The 21,809-nt window shown below is 26.2% G+C and overlaps 1 protein-coding gene across 1 annotated transcript in view; it reads left to right on the top strand.

Annotated features, from left to right (window-relative positions):
• The window catches only part of LOC132921390 (uncharacterized), a 127,038-nt gene extending 108,470 nt beyond the window's left edge, over positions 1–18,568 (top strand). The window contains 3 exon segments of the mRNA XM_060984395.1: positions 17,981–18,125; positions 18,127–18,348; positions 18,350–18,568. Of these exon segments, the coding sequence (XP_060840378.1) occupies positions 17,981–18,125; positions 18,127–18,348; positions 18,350–18,427 (445 nt within the window). The 3' untranslated portion in view covers positions 18,428–18,568.
• The last annotated feature ends 3,241 nt before the right edge of the window (positions 18,569–21,809 follow it).

Below are 21,809 nucleotides of genomic sequence, written 5' to 3'. Positions count from 1 at the left end.
TTAAATATAATACACTAAATTTATACTATTAACTAGTTATATTTTATTTAACGAATATTCAAACGTCTTTTAATATTAATGATGTTGAAATAAGTTTTGATAAGTTAAACGATATATTGTACTTAGAAATTCTGTTTTGAACGTAAATTTGTGAAGGGACGAGGTTTTAGTTTGTCTTTTTTTATACTTAACAAGTGTGTAAAGGGACAAAACATGTATACTTACTACCAAATATTTACGAAACATGACCTTTTGTTATTATTAAATCTAATATTACTCGGAACTTACATCTAAGTATTAAATTTAGTTTTAGGAATTATTATCTTAATATAAAAAGGTAAGATAAATCCTATTATACATGTACAATATACATATGTATAGTGTCTACCTACCTACATCAAAAACACAGCTAAAATTAGTACATTAGTAAATTGAATTTCCATCTGATGTTATAAATTGTATGTAAACATGTAAGAAAACTTATAAAACATTATATTTTATAATCAGATTACCAGAAAAAGGGTTTTATAATACATTTTACCGAAAATAGTAAGTACCTACTACTATCGAACTATACTTATCACTAAACTTTAAATTATTATTAAAGTTAGATATTAAATATCCTTGTATAATATTATAGCGATTTATAAAAACCTTTTCAAAAAATATAGGTACTACTATTATACTGAACTTATTATAGGCTATATTGATATAAAGTACGTTGTTTCAAAAACTTTTAATTTATGCACCTATGATATTTGATTTCATGCTAAATAAAAAGTTAAATACTGACCAAACATCATCTTTTTGTGTAGACGGATTAATAGATTAAGTATTTTGTTTATGTCTACTTAGTTCATGTTCATCGTTATCATAAATATTTACAAATGTTTCTTATTCGTTTTCAAAAATACGTTAGTACAAAGCGGTAAGTCGTTATCAGTGTTTACTCAGTTATCTTGTGACATAATTTTAAGAAACTTAGGTTTCACTCTATCTAAAGATTTATTTTATAAATATAAATTATAATGCATTAATAAGATATACTGAAAAACGTAAAGGGATTTAAGTTGTTTGAATCATGATTTATGATGGCCACCTTGAAAATATTTTATATTTATAAATTCTTTAATGATAATCTATGAACATTGTTAAATTTTATGTACAGATAAATTATCTAATTAATTGAGAAATATAATTAAAATAGTATTCCATTACACTCATTTTTCTTTTATATAATATGTTTGAGTTGAATTTTGTAAACAGTTATTTGATAATAGATAATTCGCTTCCTTAAAATATGTAATATGAATGATTGTATGAATATATTTCGTGTAATAGCAATATTCGTTGTATATAATTTTAAAAATTTGGTGAGGTAGTAACATTTAGGAGTTGAAATTAAATTGTCTTTAAAAATATATCATGAATTTTTTAATTTTAAATTATTATATTTCAAATAAAAATTCTTTAAATATGCTTTGAAAATATGTTATTGTACTAGTTATTATTCCAATATTACCAGAAATATAATGTATTTACTTTATAATAATAAGAATAAGTTCATTTGTATGAACTATATTTTATACAAAATACTTTTATTTGATATAATAAATAAACCAACATTTTTTTATAAATACTTATTTATAATGTGAAATATTTTTAATATAGCTTTCTTGATTTCTATTATTTAAAAATGATCTAATTTTAATAAATAATTTAACTAAACTAAGCAACGGTAATATATTAAATAAAATCATTTAGGCATTAGTGTTTGAGTAATTATTGTAAAAGTAAAATTTGTTTCTATAGTGCATACATATTATCTAAATTTTAAATTAATAAATAAATCACGAAAATTTGTTTAATCATTACATTTTTATAATTAATTCATAATTATAATTTGTATCAAATTTAGATTGAGAATTTAATTTATGTATACGCTCCCACTATACATACATTAATTTCATCATAGGTTACCACTCAGCATAATATAAACCTATTATACTATTATAATAATGGTAGATTTAATGATATATTGTATACATTATCATAATATGTTAAAATATATCGATACATTTATTTAGATATTTTATTGTACCACACACACATCAAAATAAAATAAAAGGCAAACAATTCGACTTTCAGTGGATTAATAAGAGGAACTGTAATCACTATCTCGATAATAAGAAATGATGACAATGCCAAAAAATGTGTAATAAAATGAAGTTTGAAATTAGTATAACAATAAATTGTACCTATAACCGAACTTTAATCATTAGCTCAGTAGAATATTATTCTAAAATTAATTATTTAAAAAAAAAATTCAGTTACAGACTAAAATTGCATTCAGTCACTCTTAGATACAATAATATAATATTATACGAATTAATTATTTCATTTTTACTTTAGATATAAAAAAATATATTAAATGTCAACATTCATGTAGTAAAATTGCCTATCCAGGATGCCGTGTTACTATAATTTTATTATTAAAAAATACATAAAAAAAAATAGATAGGAATATCACTGTGCTATATATAGTTCATATCATATATTGTACTTCGTTATTGAGACGATTATTATATTTAGTGAATGTTATAAGCTATAACATACGAAAAACATTTTTTTTTCTATCGAAGGTAGTGTATCATTCTATATTTTTATTAATATTTTATAATATTGTAGTAATATTGCTATTAATTGCTACCTAATGCGAAAGGCCAAAAACACAAATGACATATTATATTGAATAGAATAGTTAATAAAAAAACCAATATTATGTGTTTTACTTAAATATTGGAGTGAAATGACTTATTATCAACCTTAAAGATAAAAATATTATATGTTATTATATTATAATATGATTAATATGTCCTTTCTTCGGTTTTTTACGGTATTTTAATTTTTAAGTGAATTATAAGTATTTTTAAATATTATTATATTTTACATACTCATAACTCATTTAAAAATTAATAAACCGTAAAAAACCGATGAGACAACACAGATCATGTTTTTACCTTTAAGTTTGATTATAAGTCATTTCAATCTAATATTTAAGTTTTTTTCCATTTGCATCCAAATATATAAGTTAAACATACAGAATTGTTTCTACTGAACAACAATTTGCAACGTTATATGTTTGTAAGATAGAGATGACACATGTTGGTGTGTTGATCTCTTATCTATAAATTATTTTAATATTAATATATGTTATTACTAGCTCGTACTACTAAGTCAATACCGACGTAACTTAGAACGATGTGAATAGTTCATGAAATAAATAGCATACCATCAAAGTTGAAGATCAAAGTATTTTCACAGCTTCAAAAGATGATGACTGATATGTACATACACAAATCATCGGATAACCATCACATAAAAAAGAATCTAAAACATATATGCGTTTTACATCGTAATATTATATTAGTCTTCGCGAGATACCGATAAAATGGTCTAGATAATTTTAAAAACGTCGAACAAAAAAGGGAAAAATATCTTTGAAATCATGCGTTGATTATCTATATAATATATCAAGTGATTTACCAAACATCCTCACTTTCTTTTTCTTCTTCAATAATACGTTAAGTTAAAATTTGATTTTCGGAATTTTTTAATACACTTAAAAACATTTCACAAATTCTTGAGAATGATTCTACTACTTAAGAAGTACCATATGGATTGATAAACTTTTATTTTTTTAATACAAACCCTCTTTTCCTGCTGTAAATTACTTTTCTTACTTTTTTTTATTATTATTATTATTATTATTTATAAAAGATATTGAAAAATCTGTATGCACAGGATCATATAATAAATAAATAAGATAGCATAGAATATACTAGACATGAAAACATGGTGTAAGGGAACGTTAGATACTTCCAATTAGAATTTAGGGTGATAGCTTAAGATTTTAAATGCTAAGTATTATTTAATAGATCACGTAGGCATATTTACGTTTGAGACGACCGATAGGTTTGTCATGTAATATGCGAACAGACTTGGTTAATTAATTTTTTTCTAAAAATGTTCATTTATCAGAATAATAATTCGAAGCAGTAATTTCTGAGTTACATAACTTTGTGTACTAAAGATAATAGGTCCAAGAGTAGTCTTAGAAATTAATATGAATTTAATCTATTAAATGTATAATTTGTATGAATTGTCCAAGTATAATAAACACAAGATACAATATTGCGTAAAAATGAAATAATTGATTGCTTAAATTTTTTTTTTAATGATTATTATCACCAAAAAAAAAAAAATTTAATATTCAAAAAACTTACTGATCGTTTGAATTTTAAATTAGGTTGTACAATGTACATCAACATTTTAAAAAATGTATCCACAAACTAATTGACGGTAAAAAAAAATGGTTTTCATTTTATAGTCAGAAGTTTGTATTATAACAAGAGTATGAAACGCTCCATAAATATAGTATTTATGACCGTGTTTGGTAAACCGCCAACTAAAATTAGTCTCAATAGAATAAAACTTATACAATTATACGTTATAGTAATATGTGTTAAAATATTTTAACTATTTTATACTTGAAATAGCTGTATAAATTGTATGCTCGTCGAACCTAGACGCCTTGATATTATTAACCAAACCATTTAAAAGGAAATTTAAATGGATAATTAGTTAGGAATCACTATTAATTTATATTTTATACTCATATTATATTATTATCAAAATTTCCATCTATATGTTAATATTAAATGGCGCAAATAACCATCACACATACTTGCAATACTTGTGGAATGCAAAGGACAAAATAAATCGGGTCGATGTACGAATAATGAATAAATTGACATAGAGATTAGCTATACAAACTATAATAAGGAATTATTAATGATTCTTTCATTTATAATGCGATATTTTATTGTCATTTATTTTAATTAGAAATTTAATTTTTTTATAACTATAGAGTTTAACTTAAAAGTTATCAGTGCTTTGGTTTCATTAATGCAAAATTACTAATATATTCGAAATGTATGTAAGTATCTAATATTATATTTTTTTAGATGCTGTCCTATGTTTTTTTAAATATCCTCCCTAAAACTAGAGCTCTTTTAATATCATTATTTTTTCTATTACAATTTATGTTCGTATGTATACAAATGTATTATCACATTATTCTATTAATATATATATATATATACATCAAATCACTATCTTAATCAATTTGAAAGCGAAGCTAGATGAGTACAATATTATTTACCTTTAGTGTTTTGTCTGATTTATTAAATTAGTAAAATATATAATGATTAATATTCATTTAAACAGTTATAATAATATTCAAGACTTATCATAAACATCGTATTTAGATTTAAATTAAAAAAAGTTTATTGCAGTTTTTAAACATGTATTTTTTTTATTTTCATACTAAAAAGTTTTTAAATGTATATATTTATAAATATTAGTTTTAAAAACAGTCCATCCGTAAAAACTATATTATAAAATTAAAATTAAATTTCTTATAAAAAACTTAAGTTTTCAACAAATTATTTTAAGAACACTTTTAACTAATGTTTATTAGAACGATGACCCATAATAATTATTAATTCTTTTTTTTTTTCAAAATTGAATCTCACCCCAAAAATTATTTTTAATTTATAAAAAAAGATTTTCATATTTTTCTGTTTTTAATAAACCATAAACATTTAAAATTAGGTAACGAATAGAGCCGGATTGTTTAATACATTAATAAATGTCGGTTGTTTTTAATGGATTTTGTATACAGTTAATCACTTAGCCTTCATTATTTATTTACGATAGATATCCATAAAGGCGTAAAAAACAATTCCCATTTTGACGTCTTTAAACGACGACCACCGTTTACTAGTATGAATGCTTTACGGCAAAAGGGTTAATTGTGTTTTTTTTATTAATCAACTAGCTAAACTACCTATTGAGTATAGACACCACCTTTTTTGGACGTAATTTAATCGAAATTATTCAACCGCAGTTAGTAACAAGGGGATAGATAGCAAAAAAAAAAAAAAAAAATGGTCTCTTATTTTTCCTTTCTCCTTGCAAATACGAATATCCTTTGACAGCATAATTAATCAAGTCAGATAACCCACCGGCCAGCTTGCCCGCGGCCACTTTGTTAAAAAGTATTAACTTGGTTTTGAAAACCTGCTAATTTGTGAGAGTGTTGGTAAAGAATGAGAAAAAAGCAACTGTCTTGGACACATCTGTTTGATTATTATACTTGTAGGTTAAATAGTATAAAACTGACGGTGTACGGTGCCGTCCACCTACGTTCTATAATACGCGCAATGGTAAACAATATTATCTGCTTAAAAACTGTACCTGAAATATTGTTACCTTTCCACTCGGAACTGTTTTCAAAGTAGTTGATGTTATGCATGCTGTGCATTTTGATAATTCATTTTGTTTTATATGTAACTAAATAGTGTTCTTGTCATAATGAAAGTAAATAACAATAATAATTATTTTCCTTTTTTTTTAATCGAAAAAAAAACCATCAAACACGTATTATACAATAGAACTAAAATGTTTAAACATTAAATATTTTATACTATTCTCGGTACCTCATAAGATACTGAGAAAATTTTCGATCATACAATTCATCATAATTCCATTTATGTTTATATTTTAAAACTAAATTAAATCATCAAATTTTTTATTATCATTTAGAAATATTATACTAGTCTACCTTAGTTATAAAGTTTAGTAGATATTTCTTTTCGTGGATAGATTTTATATGAATATATCTTACGAACTTATCACATATATTTATAATTATAACTAAATTTTAATATTGACAATGGGTCAATTCAAATATTATGTATTCTTATCGGTCTGTCATAACTAATACTTAATAGATTAAAAAGAGCCAAATCTTTTGATTACGTTACTATGTTTAAAAACTATTAAAAATTTCAAATCTCTATTCAGAATTTAAAACAATTTTTTCACATAAAAGAAAAAATGTGTAGTCGAAATATTATTTCGTGGTATTTTCGGTGTAATTATATATGTAAACTATATAACATTATTATGTCTTTTTAATATATTGGTAACTATTAACACATTATTACCAGAAAAATGTTAAAAAGAATATTCAAATATAAAATTATTTGGGGTGGATACATATAATGAGAATGGGTACGCATATATTATTAAAAAAGGTGGAAATGTATTTCATTCTGCAACGATGTCAAAATAATAAATTACCATATACCTTACTTCTATGCGGTGTAAATCTAATATTTGTGTAACGAACATAAATACATTATAACATGTCAAAACCACATGAACTAAATTATCTGACGTGAATTATTAATAAAAATTATAATTTTAATTGTTAGCTCTAATCAAGTCCGATGTAGTACGTATATTATATTGTATTATTTATCATCACATACGTGCGCCATGCATTATCCGGTTTAGATACATTATAATTTAAACGTGAACGACAATCTTATTAAATATTCAGTTTACAATACTATTATAGTATAAATAGACCAGCGATTCTAATCATAATTATTATGATAAACCGTCGATAACTGGCTACAACAGTTTTAGCAATTATTTAATACAAAAATATCAATAATATTTTAGTACATTTTATTGATGCTAGAGTAATATATAACTAACCAAATTGAAATTTAAAAAATATTGAGCTTAACAACGATTTTTTATGAGCATTTAAAGAAAGAATTTTTTCGAATCTTATCAAAAACACAAAAATTTGCCAATTATTTTGCAGTGGAAAATTCATAAATCTTTTAATATATTATTATTACCTTAAGTTTGAAAATGTGATGCATCATTCCGCAACTTTTTTTCCGTACTATAGAGTTTATAGAGTTAAAAAAAGTTGAGTGTTTACAAACATTTTTTATGAACGTATAAAGCTGTATACATTTCGGCAAACTCGGATATTCCTACGTAAAATCACGATTTTTTATTACAAAATTTTAGTTTTTTAATATAATTCAATAATTGTTAACCGTAGGTACCTAAAACATTCTATTACCACTTAATTTATCATTTTATATGCTTATATATACCGAATAGAATTTTCAAAACATATATTTTAGAATAAGTCTAAGCTATTCATGTGCATTTAAAATTTATGAATTTTGTTATAGTTGTTTTTAGTGTTTGCAAATAAGTTTAGGTTTGATGAATAACCTTGAAAATTAAATGAAAAGTCCTACATAAGTTGTTTTATTTGAAGTTTATAAATACAAAAATATTATTAACAAGCGCTTAAAGGTTGATAACATTTCATCGAAATCACCAACATTTTGCAAATTATTTTGAAGCTAAAATATATTAAATTTGTATACCTAAATCTTGGAAATTTATCACACGGTTTCTTATGAGTTTTCATTTCTTACCGAGTCCTAAAATATAGAAAATATATGAGAACAATTGTATACACATTCACATTTTAAGTTCAAAATTTTCAAAAAATTACATACTAAAACAAAAAATATCGGTTATAGTTACTTCAATATTTTTTTTATAATTGAAAAATGTTCTTGGGGACTTGATATTTTTACGCATATTATTTTTAGTATTATATAAGCAATGTTTCCAGCAATATAAATATATATTATCATAAAATATACTTAGTAATTTAGGCTGTGACAGACCATTTTTGCTCAAAATCGTTTTTCGTATGCAACGATTTATCATTGAATTCAAACTCACGTCATACATTATAGTGATATGCTTACTCAATTATGAGTTACTATTAACACCTACTATATAAATTGAGCGGTTACCTACTTTTCCACTTTTTATAATAATCGATTTCTACATGGCTATAATATATATGTATTGCCATTACAACTTTAGCTATTAATTTAACTTCACTAATTAATTAATATATTTTTTTTTACATTATTATAATTTATAATTTACTTTTAACACAATATTTTAACTGTGGAAACTAATTGTAAAACAAAGTTTAAATAAATAATAATAAAAAAAACTTTAGCTATAAAACTATAAAAGTGACATAATATTGTTACATTAACATATTAAACGAACGATTTTAAAATTACTATAAATGAATATACTTTTAATTATTTTTTAATGTATCATCATATAATATTTTTTAATTTGAATAATAACTTATTTTTTCGATTGACTGTTGAGAAATTCACCTTTTTTTTATATACATTGTTATATTATTTTATATAATTTATATAAATATATTTATTTTAAACTCACATTTTATTCTTTACAAATTTCTAATAACTTACGTTTCACAACACCTTGATGTTTGTTTTTTTTTAATTATTTATTCTGATTGATTGTTAAAATTACCAACAAATCAGTTTAAATTACTCAATCCAGATAAAAACATTTTTTTTTTTCAAATCCATTCTTTGATAATATTATTTTATCTTGCAATTTCTTGATACAATATTATATTATTTGAACAATACAGAAAATTCATACAAGCTTAGGCCAGATAAATGCATATTAGTTTCGCTCAGTGGGTGTTATTGTATTTAATTGTTACTTTCTTGAATTTAAGATAAGGTAAGTTATAGTAGTAGAGCATTGAAATGAATAAATTAATTTTCTTTTCATTTCAACTATTTTTAAATTAAAATACGGAAAAGAAAAGCAGAACGATCATTCTTGTAATTTCTCACAATATATAATATAAATTATTTATGAACTGTGTTTGATAAAATTGCTGAACATTGTAAAAGGTCAGTTCCCATTGGGCATTGTTGATGTATTCATGTCCACTTGAAAAAAAAACATGTTTTGTGAAATTGTGTTGACTATAATAGTATCTGTTGGATATTTTTTTGTACATTTTAAGGTTCCATTTGGGTTTTCAATAAATCAGTGCAACTTTATAGAATGATAATCAAAATAGTTACTTAATCCGGTGTATTGTTATTGAATTCACTGAATGCTACTCGCAAAATGTTCGTTTTTAGTCGTTAATATCTAGTACGCACGACATTCGTTGACCATAATTACTACATTTTTCTATAATATCCGGGTAAAATAATAAACCTTAAGTAAGTATATACATATGAAATTAAAAAAAAAAATATTTAATATAATTTTTATAATTTATACGTATATATTGTTATAATCATTTTATTTTTAATATAACCTATATTTCATATTTTCATGTAAATTATATACTTAACACAAATACATATTTTATACTGTGGATAATAATTTCTTTTATACCTTCAGTATTTTAAATTTAAATATTTGATTCATTATTTTTATTTAGCTTATATTTCAGTTATGTATTATGTTCTTAAATCAAGAATATTTACTACATGTAGTTAAACGCATAGTAACTTAAGCTAATCGTTGTAAACGGTTATCGATTTGAGCAATCAATAATAATTAAAATTGATTTTATTTGTTTATACTACTTTTTAATAACCATTTAAGAATGAGTGTTTAACCTGCAATTTAACTCATTCCATTAGCACAAATAATTCGAAAAAAATCGTGTGAGTAGTATACCTACTTACCAGTCCTAAACAAATAGGTATATAAAACGTTATTGTAATAAAGTTAGCTCTACATTTATTGATATTCATATATCACACATGGAGTGTGAAAATCATTAGCATAATATTTTTATGACCAACTATTTTTAGAAAACTATAAGATAATTATTATTTATTTATATTTATATATAATATATACGTTAATATAATGCATTATTTCATAAGATATTAATTTATATTTATTCAAATCGAGTCATTTAATTTCCGTCAATACGATTCACGTCAATTATTTATTGCAGTGTTTATGCAACACTAAATATTCAAATAATAAAAATAAATGATTGCGTATTGGTATAAAAAAGTTACATAAATTTCAATATTTTTAAGAATTTTAAAAATCAATACAACATTGATAAAATATTTGAAATCTAAAAACTAAATTAATATATATAAATATTATACACGTTCAAATAATGTTCACTAAATATTACGTCATGATAACAGTACGTGTGGAGTTAGGGTGTTAAAAAAAACCATGTATGTGGAGTTAAGGTGATATATTATAAAATGGCCACGGTGTATGCGCAGTTACGGTGTATCGTAAAATACTCGGTGTTTTAAAATCAAATTTTTTTTTAAAATTATTTACAAAAATTACGATTTAACACAAAAATAAAACAAATTTGTAGCTTATAAATTAAAATGTTGTATACAACTTTATGTGAAAAAACAATAACAACCAATACATAAATACACTCAAAAATGTGGATTTTGACTAAATTTAAATGCATCAACATTAAAGTTAAAATTCATTAAAAAACGTTAAATGTGTGACAAGAAAAATCGAATAAAATATTCGTTCAATTATTATAGGGTTGTTCGATTAATCAGATTTCAACTTCGTCAGCAGTTTCATTATTGCCAAAGATTAATCACTTCAACTTATCATATAGTGTTAAAGTAAACCAAATTTTGCTTGTTTATTTTTACCTAAAATTGCATCATGTTTTATTAACAACACGATGAATTGATGTCACACGTGAACTGACGGAAATTCGTTGACGAGCAACGAATTAACTTGATATACCTTCGTTTAACCATGTATTTTAGTGTATGTAAAATGACTGTGTATTTATTATTTAACACATTTTAAATTTGCATATTTTGATGAAACTAATTATTTTTTCAATTTAAAATAATTTTACAATATTTAACAGGTTTTGGATAATTTTAAGTTATCGTATAATTATTATAGAGCCACTTTTAATATTTTAAATAAACAAACATTATAAAATATAGTTTTTATTTGACTATAATTTATAAATATTTAAATAATAAAAAATAAATAAATAACACATAATAATTATTTAATACTCAATGATTCACTTAGTAGCTTCATATAGGCATCCATACAGAACTCAACAAATCCAACCAACATATCAAAACTAATCAAAGAAAAAATCTATAAACCGTGCCAAAATAAAATAGACTATAGACATTTTCTTTAAATTGATACCTGACCATAGTGAAATAAATGGTAATAAAAAAGCAAATCGAGAAGCTTACCATTTGACCACTGACCACTTCAGTCCTAAATATGAGCACATTAATGTACTGACAAAAAGAAACAAATATACTACATGTTTTCTACGTCAAATGGCAAAAACAAAACACAAAACCAAATTCAATAAAAAAAACCACATCCATATATTTCTAAAACGGAAAGACGTAAAACGTAACCATTATAAATCGCCTTCGAATAGGGCGCACATTTATAACGCACAACCACCTCGTGGCCAAAACGACCAACCCACATGCGAATCGTGTGGAGTGTATTGTACCGTCAAACACATCTTGACTGAATGCCAAAATATCGAAGACTCAAGAAATAAACTCATACACCGCAACAATTATTAGAAGAAGCTCTGCAATCCGACTTTAAATTAAATATTAATATCATTAACTTCCTAAAGAATATAGATATAAATAAAAATAAATAAACAAAAACAATTTGAAATACAACTCAATTATTTTTATTATTTTTTTATTTATTTGTAATATACATAGATCAATATATACCATATATTTATAATAGGTGTATAATTAATTTTTAATTATTATTTTATTATTTTTTCAATCGCAAATTTATACAAAAAATATTAGATAATGAACAATAATCGATCTTAACTAAAACGGAATGTATTATTTAAATCCATTTAGAATAGGTACCAAAAGTTACTAAACATACTCAGTATATTGATTTATAATTTCAGTTATTTTTTTACTAAATAGTTAAGTGTAAATAACCATTCATAATTATTTGTTTAATTAATAATAATTATGTGTTTAATTATAATTAATTAAAACTTACATTTTTATAAATAAAATAAAATATTATTATCCATTAATCATTAAACCAAAAAATGACATAAAAAATAATCGTTCAAAACAACATTAATTCTTTTTTAATAAAAACTAAATTGCAAAATAGTGTATAAGTTTATTGTTTCTTAACATTTTTTTATTCTTTAGTTACTTAAAACAGTTTTTGGATATTTTAATTAGCTTATTAAGTATTTTAAAGTACAAATAACTAACAATTAATACATTTTAAAAAGTTTATTTTTTAAACGTAATATCATAATTTTATATGTTTACTGCTATAAACATTATTACATTAAACTCTATTAAATTGTAATCCATATTACGTTTAACGCTCAGAATTATTTTTTCTACAAACTTGATAATTTAATTTAATTGCATTCAAAATTTTAAATATTTTATAATAATTGTACACTAGTATATTTTGCGTGAAAACGAGTACAGCAAGGCATATGCGTCTAACACCTGTTTAATGTAAATGTTTTTACAGTTTTTTGTTTATAAATTCTTGATTGATTGAAAAACAAAGCATGTCCAATATTTTATTCAAGTCCATTCGCCTCAAAATAGTGTTCAAAAAAAAAAAAAAATAATAACCATTGTAAAATATTGTGAAATATTTATTTCCATCATATTGTTCCGAATCCAAAATTATTTATCATGTGTCTAATCGCTGACATTCATTTTATATCAACTGATCTTCGTCGTCCATAATAATTTCAATAATATACAGTTGCACAACTATTGGATGAAAAGTCAACTTTACAGCGATCATAAAGTGTTTTTATTGTGTAAAATCGAATGTAATAAAAATATTTATTATGTTTACCGTCTATTAAATCCGGGTCGGTTACAGTTGAGTACAGCCATCCCCTTTCCGATATTTTAACCTTTATATATTGTATCTTTCAAAATGTATTGGGACGGCTATGTAAGCATCTAGACTAGGGCATTATTCGACACAGTAATACGGTGACACAAGTACACTATTATATTATATGCGACGTTGTTTAAGTATAACAAAGCAACACAATATTATGATAATCGATGTGTATTTAAAGTTTATTATAAACGTTATCAATTGCCCGCGCTGCTTAAGCGCAACTATTGTAAAATTACTTAGGTATTCAAAACCGCGATAGTTGATGAGTAAGAAACACGAATTGTACAGTTCTTGTATTGGATATGACGATGAAAAGACATACTCTGTTATAAATGATTAAATTTGTACATACTACATATATCATACAAATGTTTGTATTACAGTTCATATATTTTTAGATTCTGAACAGAGCAATGATATACTATACATATACATATTACATATATATACAATATATATTTTTTTTATGTCATTCGTTGCCTTTAGAACAGTAAAAATACATTTTCTAATTGATATAATTGTTAAAATATTTGTACATTTTTAAACTATTTATAGAATTTTAAATTTAAAAAAAAATGTTCGCTCGGGCAAAAAGCTTTAAAATGTAATACAAAGTTTATCATAAATAGTTATCTAAGCTATTTAAAAATATTAAAAATACATACTCACGGTTTTTTATAAATATTTGAAGTTTAAATTTGGACGAACTTAAATGTTTAAACGGAGAATAACAATTTCAATTATTTTGTTGTAATTCAAAAATGTTATTCGTATGAATTTGAAACTTTTACATAGGTACATTATAATAGTTTTTAATATATACACGGTGAAATGTTCAGATCATCTAGATTAATTTTATGCTATCACCTATATCATAAAATATGTTAAATATTATCTCTGAATAGCAGACAAAATTTCGGTGGCTGAGAGTGTCTGCTAGTCTGAGATTTTACTGTATACACATAACAGTTATAATAAAATAATTTACTCCAAAAGCAATTTAAAGAAACATATAATGAAATATATACTTAAAGTAAGTAATATGGCTGACAAAGAACCTTTTTCCGTTTTCAATGATTTATCATTAAATTCAAATTTAACACATATATTTATTACAATGACTTACTCTATGAGACAAAATACACTCAACGCCTATTTGTTTAATAAAACGGTTAACTACTATTCCCCCTTCTTGTTGGATGATCGTTTATGGAATATATACACTATATTATGTCTATATATTAGTATACTGGAGTGGTACAATCTTAATAGATTTTGTAATAATTAGTGTTGTTTTAAAAAAAAATGATTTCCCTGTACATCCATATATATATATATATATATACAATATGAATAATATGTTACAATAAAAGACATAGGTAGATTAAAGGATATTAACGTTAATGAACGATATTTCCGATCAAATTAAGCTGTATAGTGTATACGATATTGACGTTAAAGTCCATTAATTTCAGGCAATGATGCATTCAGTAATATTCCTTTTCCTAGGTAATGTCAGATAATTCCGGCCTCCTTCACCCGCAATTGACAAAAATGTTCATTGAATTTGCTTGTTGAATTAGAAACTACTAACGGACCCACGTTGTAAATTCGATTTATCTAATCGATTACTAACAATAACATATTACTTCCGGGCTTTATAATATTTCGACCATCGCACAGACTGCAGTATTAAGTAAAAAATGACCGTCTATTGAAAACATTTATATAGTAGATATTAGGTACACAATATAAATCCCGATTACGGACAACTTATATGTTATAATATTTTTACACACGTCCGCGTACCAGCACATTGCACAACATATATAATAATATAGTTCCTACCTACTTATAGCCGACAGATTTTTCTGTACACTGTAGTGTATCGTCGTTTTAAATTTTTAACCCAATTTTAGCAGTTTGTCGAAAAAAATAATCTACCTACTGACCTACCAGTGGTAGACATTAAGGTAATAGGGCTAGTCATAATTATAAATGTATTAACAAAATATTTGATTTTTATAACATTGTCTATGTTATTATTTTTTATGGCGTTGATTATATTGTCTTCTAATGTTACGGTTAGGTATTTGATTATTATTTATTAATTAAATTACATATTAATTGAAACTCCGTCCGTTTTTTTATTTATGATTAATATAATATCTAAAATAATATACACTTTTTAATATCTCTCTAATTTCCTTTCATTCATACTTTGGAATTCCATACACAATAATATTACTGCGCCTACCAATAATGTTTCCCTTGATCCGTCCTTTATCCGTATAAGTATTCCATTACCGTTACGCGGCTTTATTCCTTATCAGTCTAAACTTTAATCTCTAAACTACAACACTATTACGACTGTTCGCAACGACAATTTATACTGCCGACAGTCGAATATATTGTGCTACACAATTCCCTCGTGTACGTTTTTTCCAATCCATTTTCATAACGACTATACTGATTTTTTTTACAAACAATAAAACATTACTGTCCACAATGCACGACGTGACTAGGACGAATAATAATTTAAGACAAATTACGTTATTCTTTATATTTTGTACAACACGATTGCATGCATAGAATACGATAAAGATATTGTATTAGGACAATATAATATATTATAATACAGTTGGTGTTATGGTCGATGAAGAAAATCAAATCTTATAAATAAGAAATTTCCTTTATTCGTGATGGAATAAATATTATACTCTCCGAACGTACAACCACCGTACCCGAGTGTCACGTATAAACATAATATTATTCAAAAATAAAAACTAATAAATGAAAAAATTCAGCGACAGGTACATTTTGTTCCACTCCGATGTTTTCAATTTCTTTCATCTCGCTTGTCACTAAAAACTTTTTGATATAGAGTAAAGATTAACTACGCATTTCATACACATTTTTTACACCGTTTTTTTTCCCCGGTATTGGATTAATTTTCTAATACTGGGAATTTATAAAATATCACGACACACTTCTATTACAAACGTAATTTGCACAACGGGGCATACACAAATAGTATTTAGGTGGCATAAAATATAATATGTGCAGTTCATTTATTAGGTTCTTCGACTATTTTATTATGAAAAAGTAATGTAATTTAAAAAAAAACATAAATAATATTTTATTTGTGATCTAAGTCGATGAAAAATAGAAAAAGCGGATTTTCGTATTGATGATAATTGATATTATTTATCAATCGCCTAACCAAAAATCCTATTAGTTCTATTTCTGAACAAATATCAACGTGTGTTGTAGACCGGGGCGACCAAACGGTCGATCGCGGACAATTTCAAAATCGATCATGTTAGAATTTATTTTTAAGGCCACGCTCACGAAAATTAATCGAGGTCGTAGTGAACAAATTGTCGATAAGTTTTACCTGTATAATTTTTATATACTTATTATATACATTTTCTAAGAAAATCGATCCTCATAGGTGAAGTATATTTTTAGTAGATCGTGACTAAAAACAGTTTGGCCACCCCTGGTGTAGACGTATAATTATATTTCTGATGACAACAACCATAAACGTTTATTTTCTCGCTAGAAAATACTTCGTAGAAAGAGAACCGTGATTGGCGTATAGGGCGTCGAAAAAGGTCCCGGAGTTCTCGGGTTACACGTTTCCTTCCGATCCCTATAGATCGATCACGGTCCGAAAATCCTCCTCGGAATTTTTCTTTCGAGAATAATATTCATACGGTTTATACCCCGTTGAGGAAAACGGGATTCGCGTCATGTGATGTAGTGTATCGTCTGGGCTTTTAAATTTGTCGATAAAGCTTTTACACTTGACAGTTTTATGTAATAATAATAATAATAACTCGTCTATATATTAATATATCGGAAAGCGTATAGCAGTGACGGATCCAGGGGGCGATCGGGGCGATCGCTCCCCCCCCCCCACCCCGTTCTCTAAAAAAAAATAGTTTGAAGTCCCTGATTTTAGTTTTTGACGTAATTATACTTCAATAGGGTATCAAAATCGTAGTGATATATTTTTTTGCTCTGTACGAGACTGTGGAAAGTAACATAATATGTATGTACCTAAATAAATACTTTTCATCAAAAGGAATGTGTGCCCTTTAAAAATCGACCCCCCCCCCCCACTGTTAACTTGGTCTGGATCCGCACCCGGCGTATGGTTAAGTGTGACGTGACGTATCAAATATAATTTAACGTAATTGGATTATTGTGTGTTTGATGACAGGCGCGAGATCACAGCTCTGCAGGCCGAAAACTACAGCCTGGAACGGCAGTTGTTCAGCTACCAGAAGAGCATGTCGCTCGTGCAGAGTCGGGGCACCACGTACTCGGACGACCTGGACCCGTCGGACGTCGGCGACGGCGGCGGCGGCGTCCCCGGTGGACGATCGCGACGTCCATCTGCACCACCAGCACCAGCACCAAGGCGGCGGCGGCGGCGGTGGCGGAGGAGTTGGCGGCGGCGGCAGTGTGTTCTACGACGACGGCGCTCCGATGCAGCAGTTGCAGTCCGCGGTGGTCGTCGGCCCGGACGGCTACCCGCTGGCCCAGCACCACCAGCACCACCACCAGCAGCAACAGCAGCAGCACCCGCCGCCCGCCGCACCATCAGCTGCACCATCACCACCCGCTGCCGCAGCCGCCGCAGCAGCACCACCACCACCACACATGAGGTCGGCTGTCGTTCCACGAGACCGACGACGGCCACCGCCACGTGCCGCACTACCGGCACTCGGACGGCGGCGGTGGCCCGGCCACGTGGACGTCGATGGCCAGCAACGCGGTCACTACAGTGTTCAAGAAGGCCCAGAGACGGTTCAGCGTCATACTCTACAACAACAACAACAACCCCATGTGAACGTGCCAAAAACGTATTAAGTTTAAATATTATTATAATATACCCGTTTCTGTATTATATGATTTTAATATTATTAGGCAGGTAGGCAGGTATGTGTTACCGGGTTAGGTTAGGTTAGGCAGGTATGTTATGTTACACCCCGTGCATGATAATATTGCGTTTAAGTTATTTTCGTTTTAGACGTTTTTCGTGTAGGCGCATTATATTTTACTATACGTGTTATTATTACACGTATATATATATATATAACACAAAACGAGTGTGAGTGGTTGAGAAATCGAGAGAGAAAGAGAGAGAGAGAAAGTGAACGACAGGAGAGTACCTCCACTCCAACTTTCTTGCCCGTCAAACTTCGACCGGCAAAATATATACGTATAATTACCATGTATTTCAAACTACAACAACTACTACTACTACAAAAAAAAAAATAAAATAAAATAAAATGGTTCAAGGAATATATTTTCTTTCTATTTTTTTTTGACACTACGTTTATTGTATATATTATATGTGTATATTATCATAATAATACTTATCGCGAAAACCCGACGAATTCTGTCACGCATAATATAATAATATATTCACGTATATTATAGGTATATTATGCAGGTCAAAGCATGCCCGTAGGTATAATAATAATTAATAATATTATGTATACATACGTGAAAAATAAACGTTTAAATATTGTAAGAAAAAAAAAAAAAAAATCATAAAATTTTCTTGGAGCAGAAAAAACACATTTTTGAATTTTACGTAAAATGTCCAAACTGAAAATCCCCTGTTTACAATTTTTTTTATTATTTTATCGTCCAAATTTTCAGCAGATTAATTTACATACTTACACATTTCACACTGATAATTCATCAGGTTCCTCGGAACAGCATAATTTTGTTTTACGTTTTTTTTACCATGCCCGAATTCATTGAAATTGTACGAGTTCTCGACTCCAATTAAATTATAAGGTAAATACAATCATAAGTACTTCTTTACAAATACAAATTACTTTTAAAACCTCAATTTAATATAATAAACTTCATTAAAATATTGCTATATTTGTTGTAAATATTTCTCATTATGCTTTAAAATGTTTAAATTCATATTATCTTAGTATGTTAAGTCTTCTAATTGCCTCACAATTCCAGTTTTATTTCAATTTTTTGGCTCGAAAGACAATCTAATATCATTCAACAATATATACCTATATTTAGGTCACATAAAATTGTCATTGTTCACAGAAAGTAATTTTTTATTTAGAATACGATTGAAAAATCGTATTTTCTATATATCTTTTCATACCAAAATGATACATTATTATGTACTTACACATTTAAAAAAATATTTTATTAATAGCGTTCCCCCGACGAACTTAGTAATCTGATTATTAAATAATGCATTATTAATGTTCAAATATAGGACCAATAATAATAATTATATACTGTATAGGATCGATATTTTTTATCTTATTCATTTTCATATGGGAAAAATAAAAAGTACAAAACGACTTTTCCCCCATTGTTCTTCTCTCATTTTTATATCAATGAAATTATATTCAATATAATATTATTATTATCAACATATTATAGATCGAATAATATACTACAACTTATATAACTCAATATCGCATTATAACAGTTAATTCTGTGGTTTAGTTTGATAAGAAAATCATCAAAACATTTTGTCTTAATTTGACTTTTGTTTTATATTATCAATCGTCAATTATTTGTTTAATGATTGATCCCGTTTTTCGAATGATAAACACCAAAATATTTTTTAAAAAAGGCGATGTCAAATGTCCATACTTAATAACTACATCATTTTAGATTGATCGTCGTTTTGACAATATTGGAAATATAATTTCGTTATTTACATAAATATACAATAATGCACTAATATAATCAATTTTAGATCATCAAAAATTCGATTATTTACCAAACCACTGAATAATACCATTGTACATGCTGTGTTCAATAACTCATCGATTGTTTTTTTCATTTCAATATCTATAAGAGCTCGTCCCAAATTCTGATTTAAATGTATTATGTATACTGTATAGGGAAGTTTCGATCAATTTTTCATATCCTTTCACTTGCAGCCTGTGTGGGATTTTTTAAATTTTTAGTTCTTTATTTCTAATTTAAAATTTATGTTCACATTTCTTTTGAACATCTGTATTTAATTAATTTTCAGTAGAACACGTGATATTTATATTTTATAATAACGTTCTGGCAGTACAATTATTTAATTATCATAAAAAAAAGTTCTACATATATCAAGTCAGAGGAAGATAGAATAAAAGATATTTAATGGATCATGCAACTTATCACAATGTCCATACATAACACATACAGGCAGTGTAACAAATCCATCCATAAACCATTCATTTCATTTTTCCATCTTTTTTAAAAATCAGGAAAATAATTTTATATTGATTGAAAATTAAAAAAAGTGCATGTTTTCAATTTTAATTGATAAGTGATCGTAAATATACCACAAAATATATAAAAATTTCGTTCTGAAAATGTACAATTTCATCGAATATTAAGACAAACTTACGTATAAACCGATGCAACGAGGTTTTCTATAAGGTATAATATATTCTTCACACGATTTTATACTGAATTTAAAAACCAAGCATGGCGAATACCTTGTAAATCATTGATATTAATAATGAATGAGAAGTATAAAACATATATAATGGGACAAATGATTTAGCAGAAATATATCTTTAAAAAAAATGTTTATCCTTTTATTCACGTTTTAAAATTCTAAGAAGTCAGTTAATTTTAAATATTGTACCTACACTACTTGTAGTATACTATTAATTTTTAAAACGTGTATTCGTAATATTGGTATTAATTATTTATAATATTAAAAAAATTATACAATATTCTTCAACACTTTAAAAATAATATTTCAATATTTTTAAATAATAATATAGTATACCAATTACTAAGTATATTTTTTCTACCTACTTAAAAATGTACCACGTTAATATAAATTACTATTTTTCTGTATTAGATTTAGGTGCTTAGTTACACCATAAGTGGTTTACTAAAACGTTAATTTTAAAATTTAGAAGCTGTCAACAAAACCTTTTGTCGTACGTATAAGTTTATTAATTTTACGTCTGGTATTTTTGGAATGTTCGACTACCTATACTATGTTTTGCATTGAACCTTTTACGGTCCTAGTTTTACAA

Source organism: Rhopalosiphum padi, chromosome 2 (assembly GCF_020882245.1).
Source record: "Rhopalosiphum padi isolate XX-2018 chromosome 2, ASM2088224v1, whole genome shotgun sequence".
In the NCBI taxonomy this organism is placed as follows: Eukaryota; Metazoa; Arthropoda; class Insecta; order Hemiptera; family Aphididae; genus Rhopalosiphum; species Rhopalosiphum padi.
The sequence above is the reverse complement of the archived record's forward strand: the minus strand, read 5'-3'. Positions and strand labels throughout refer to the sequence as shown.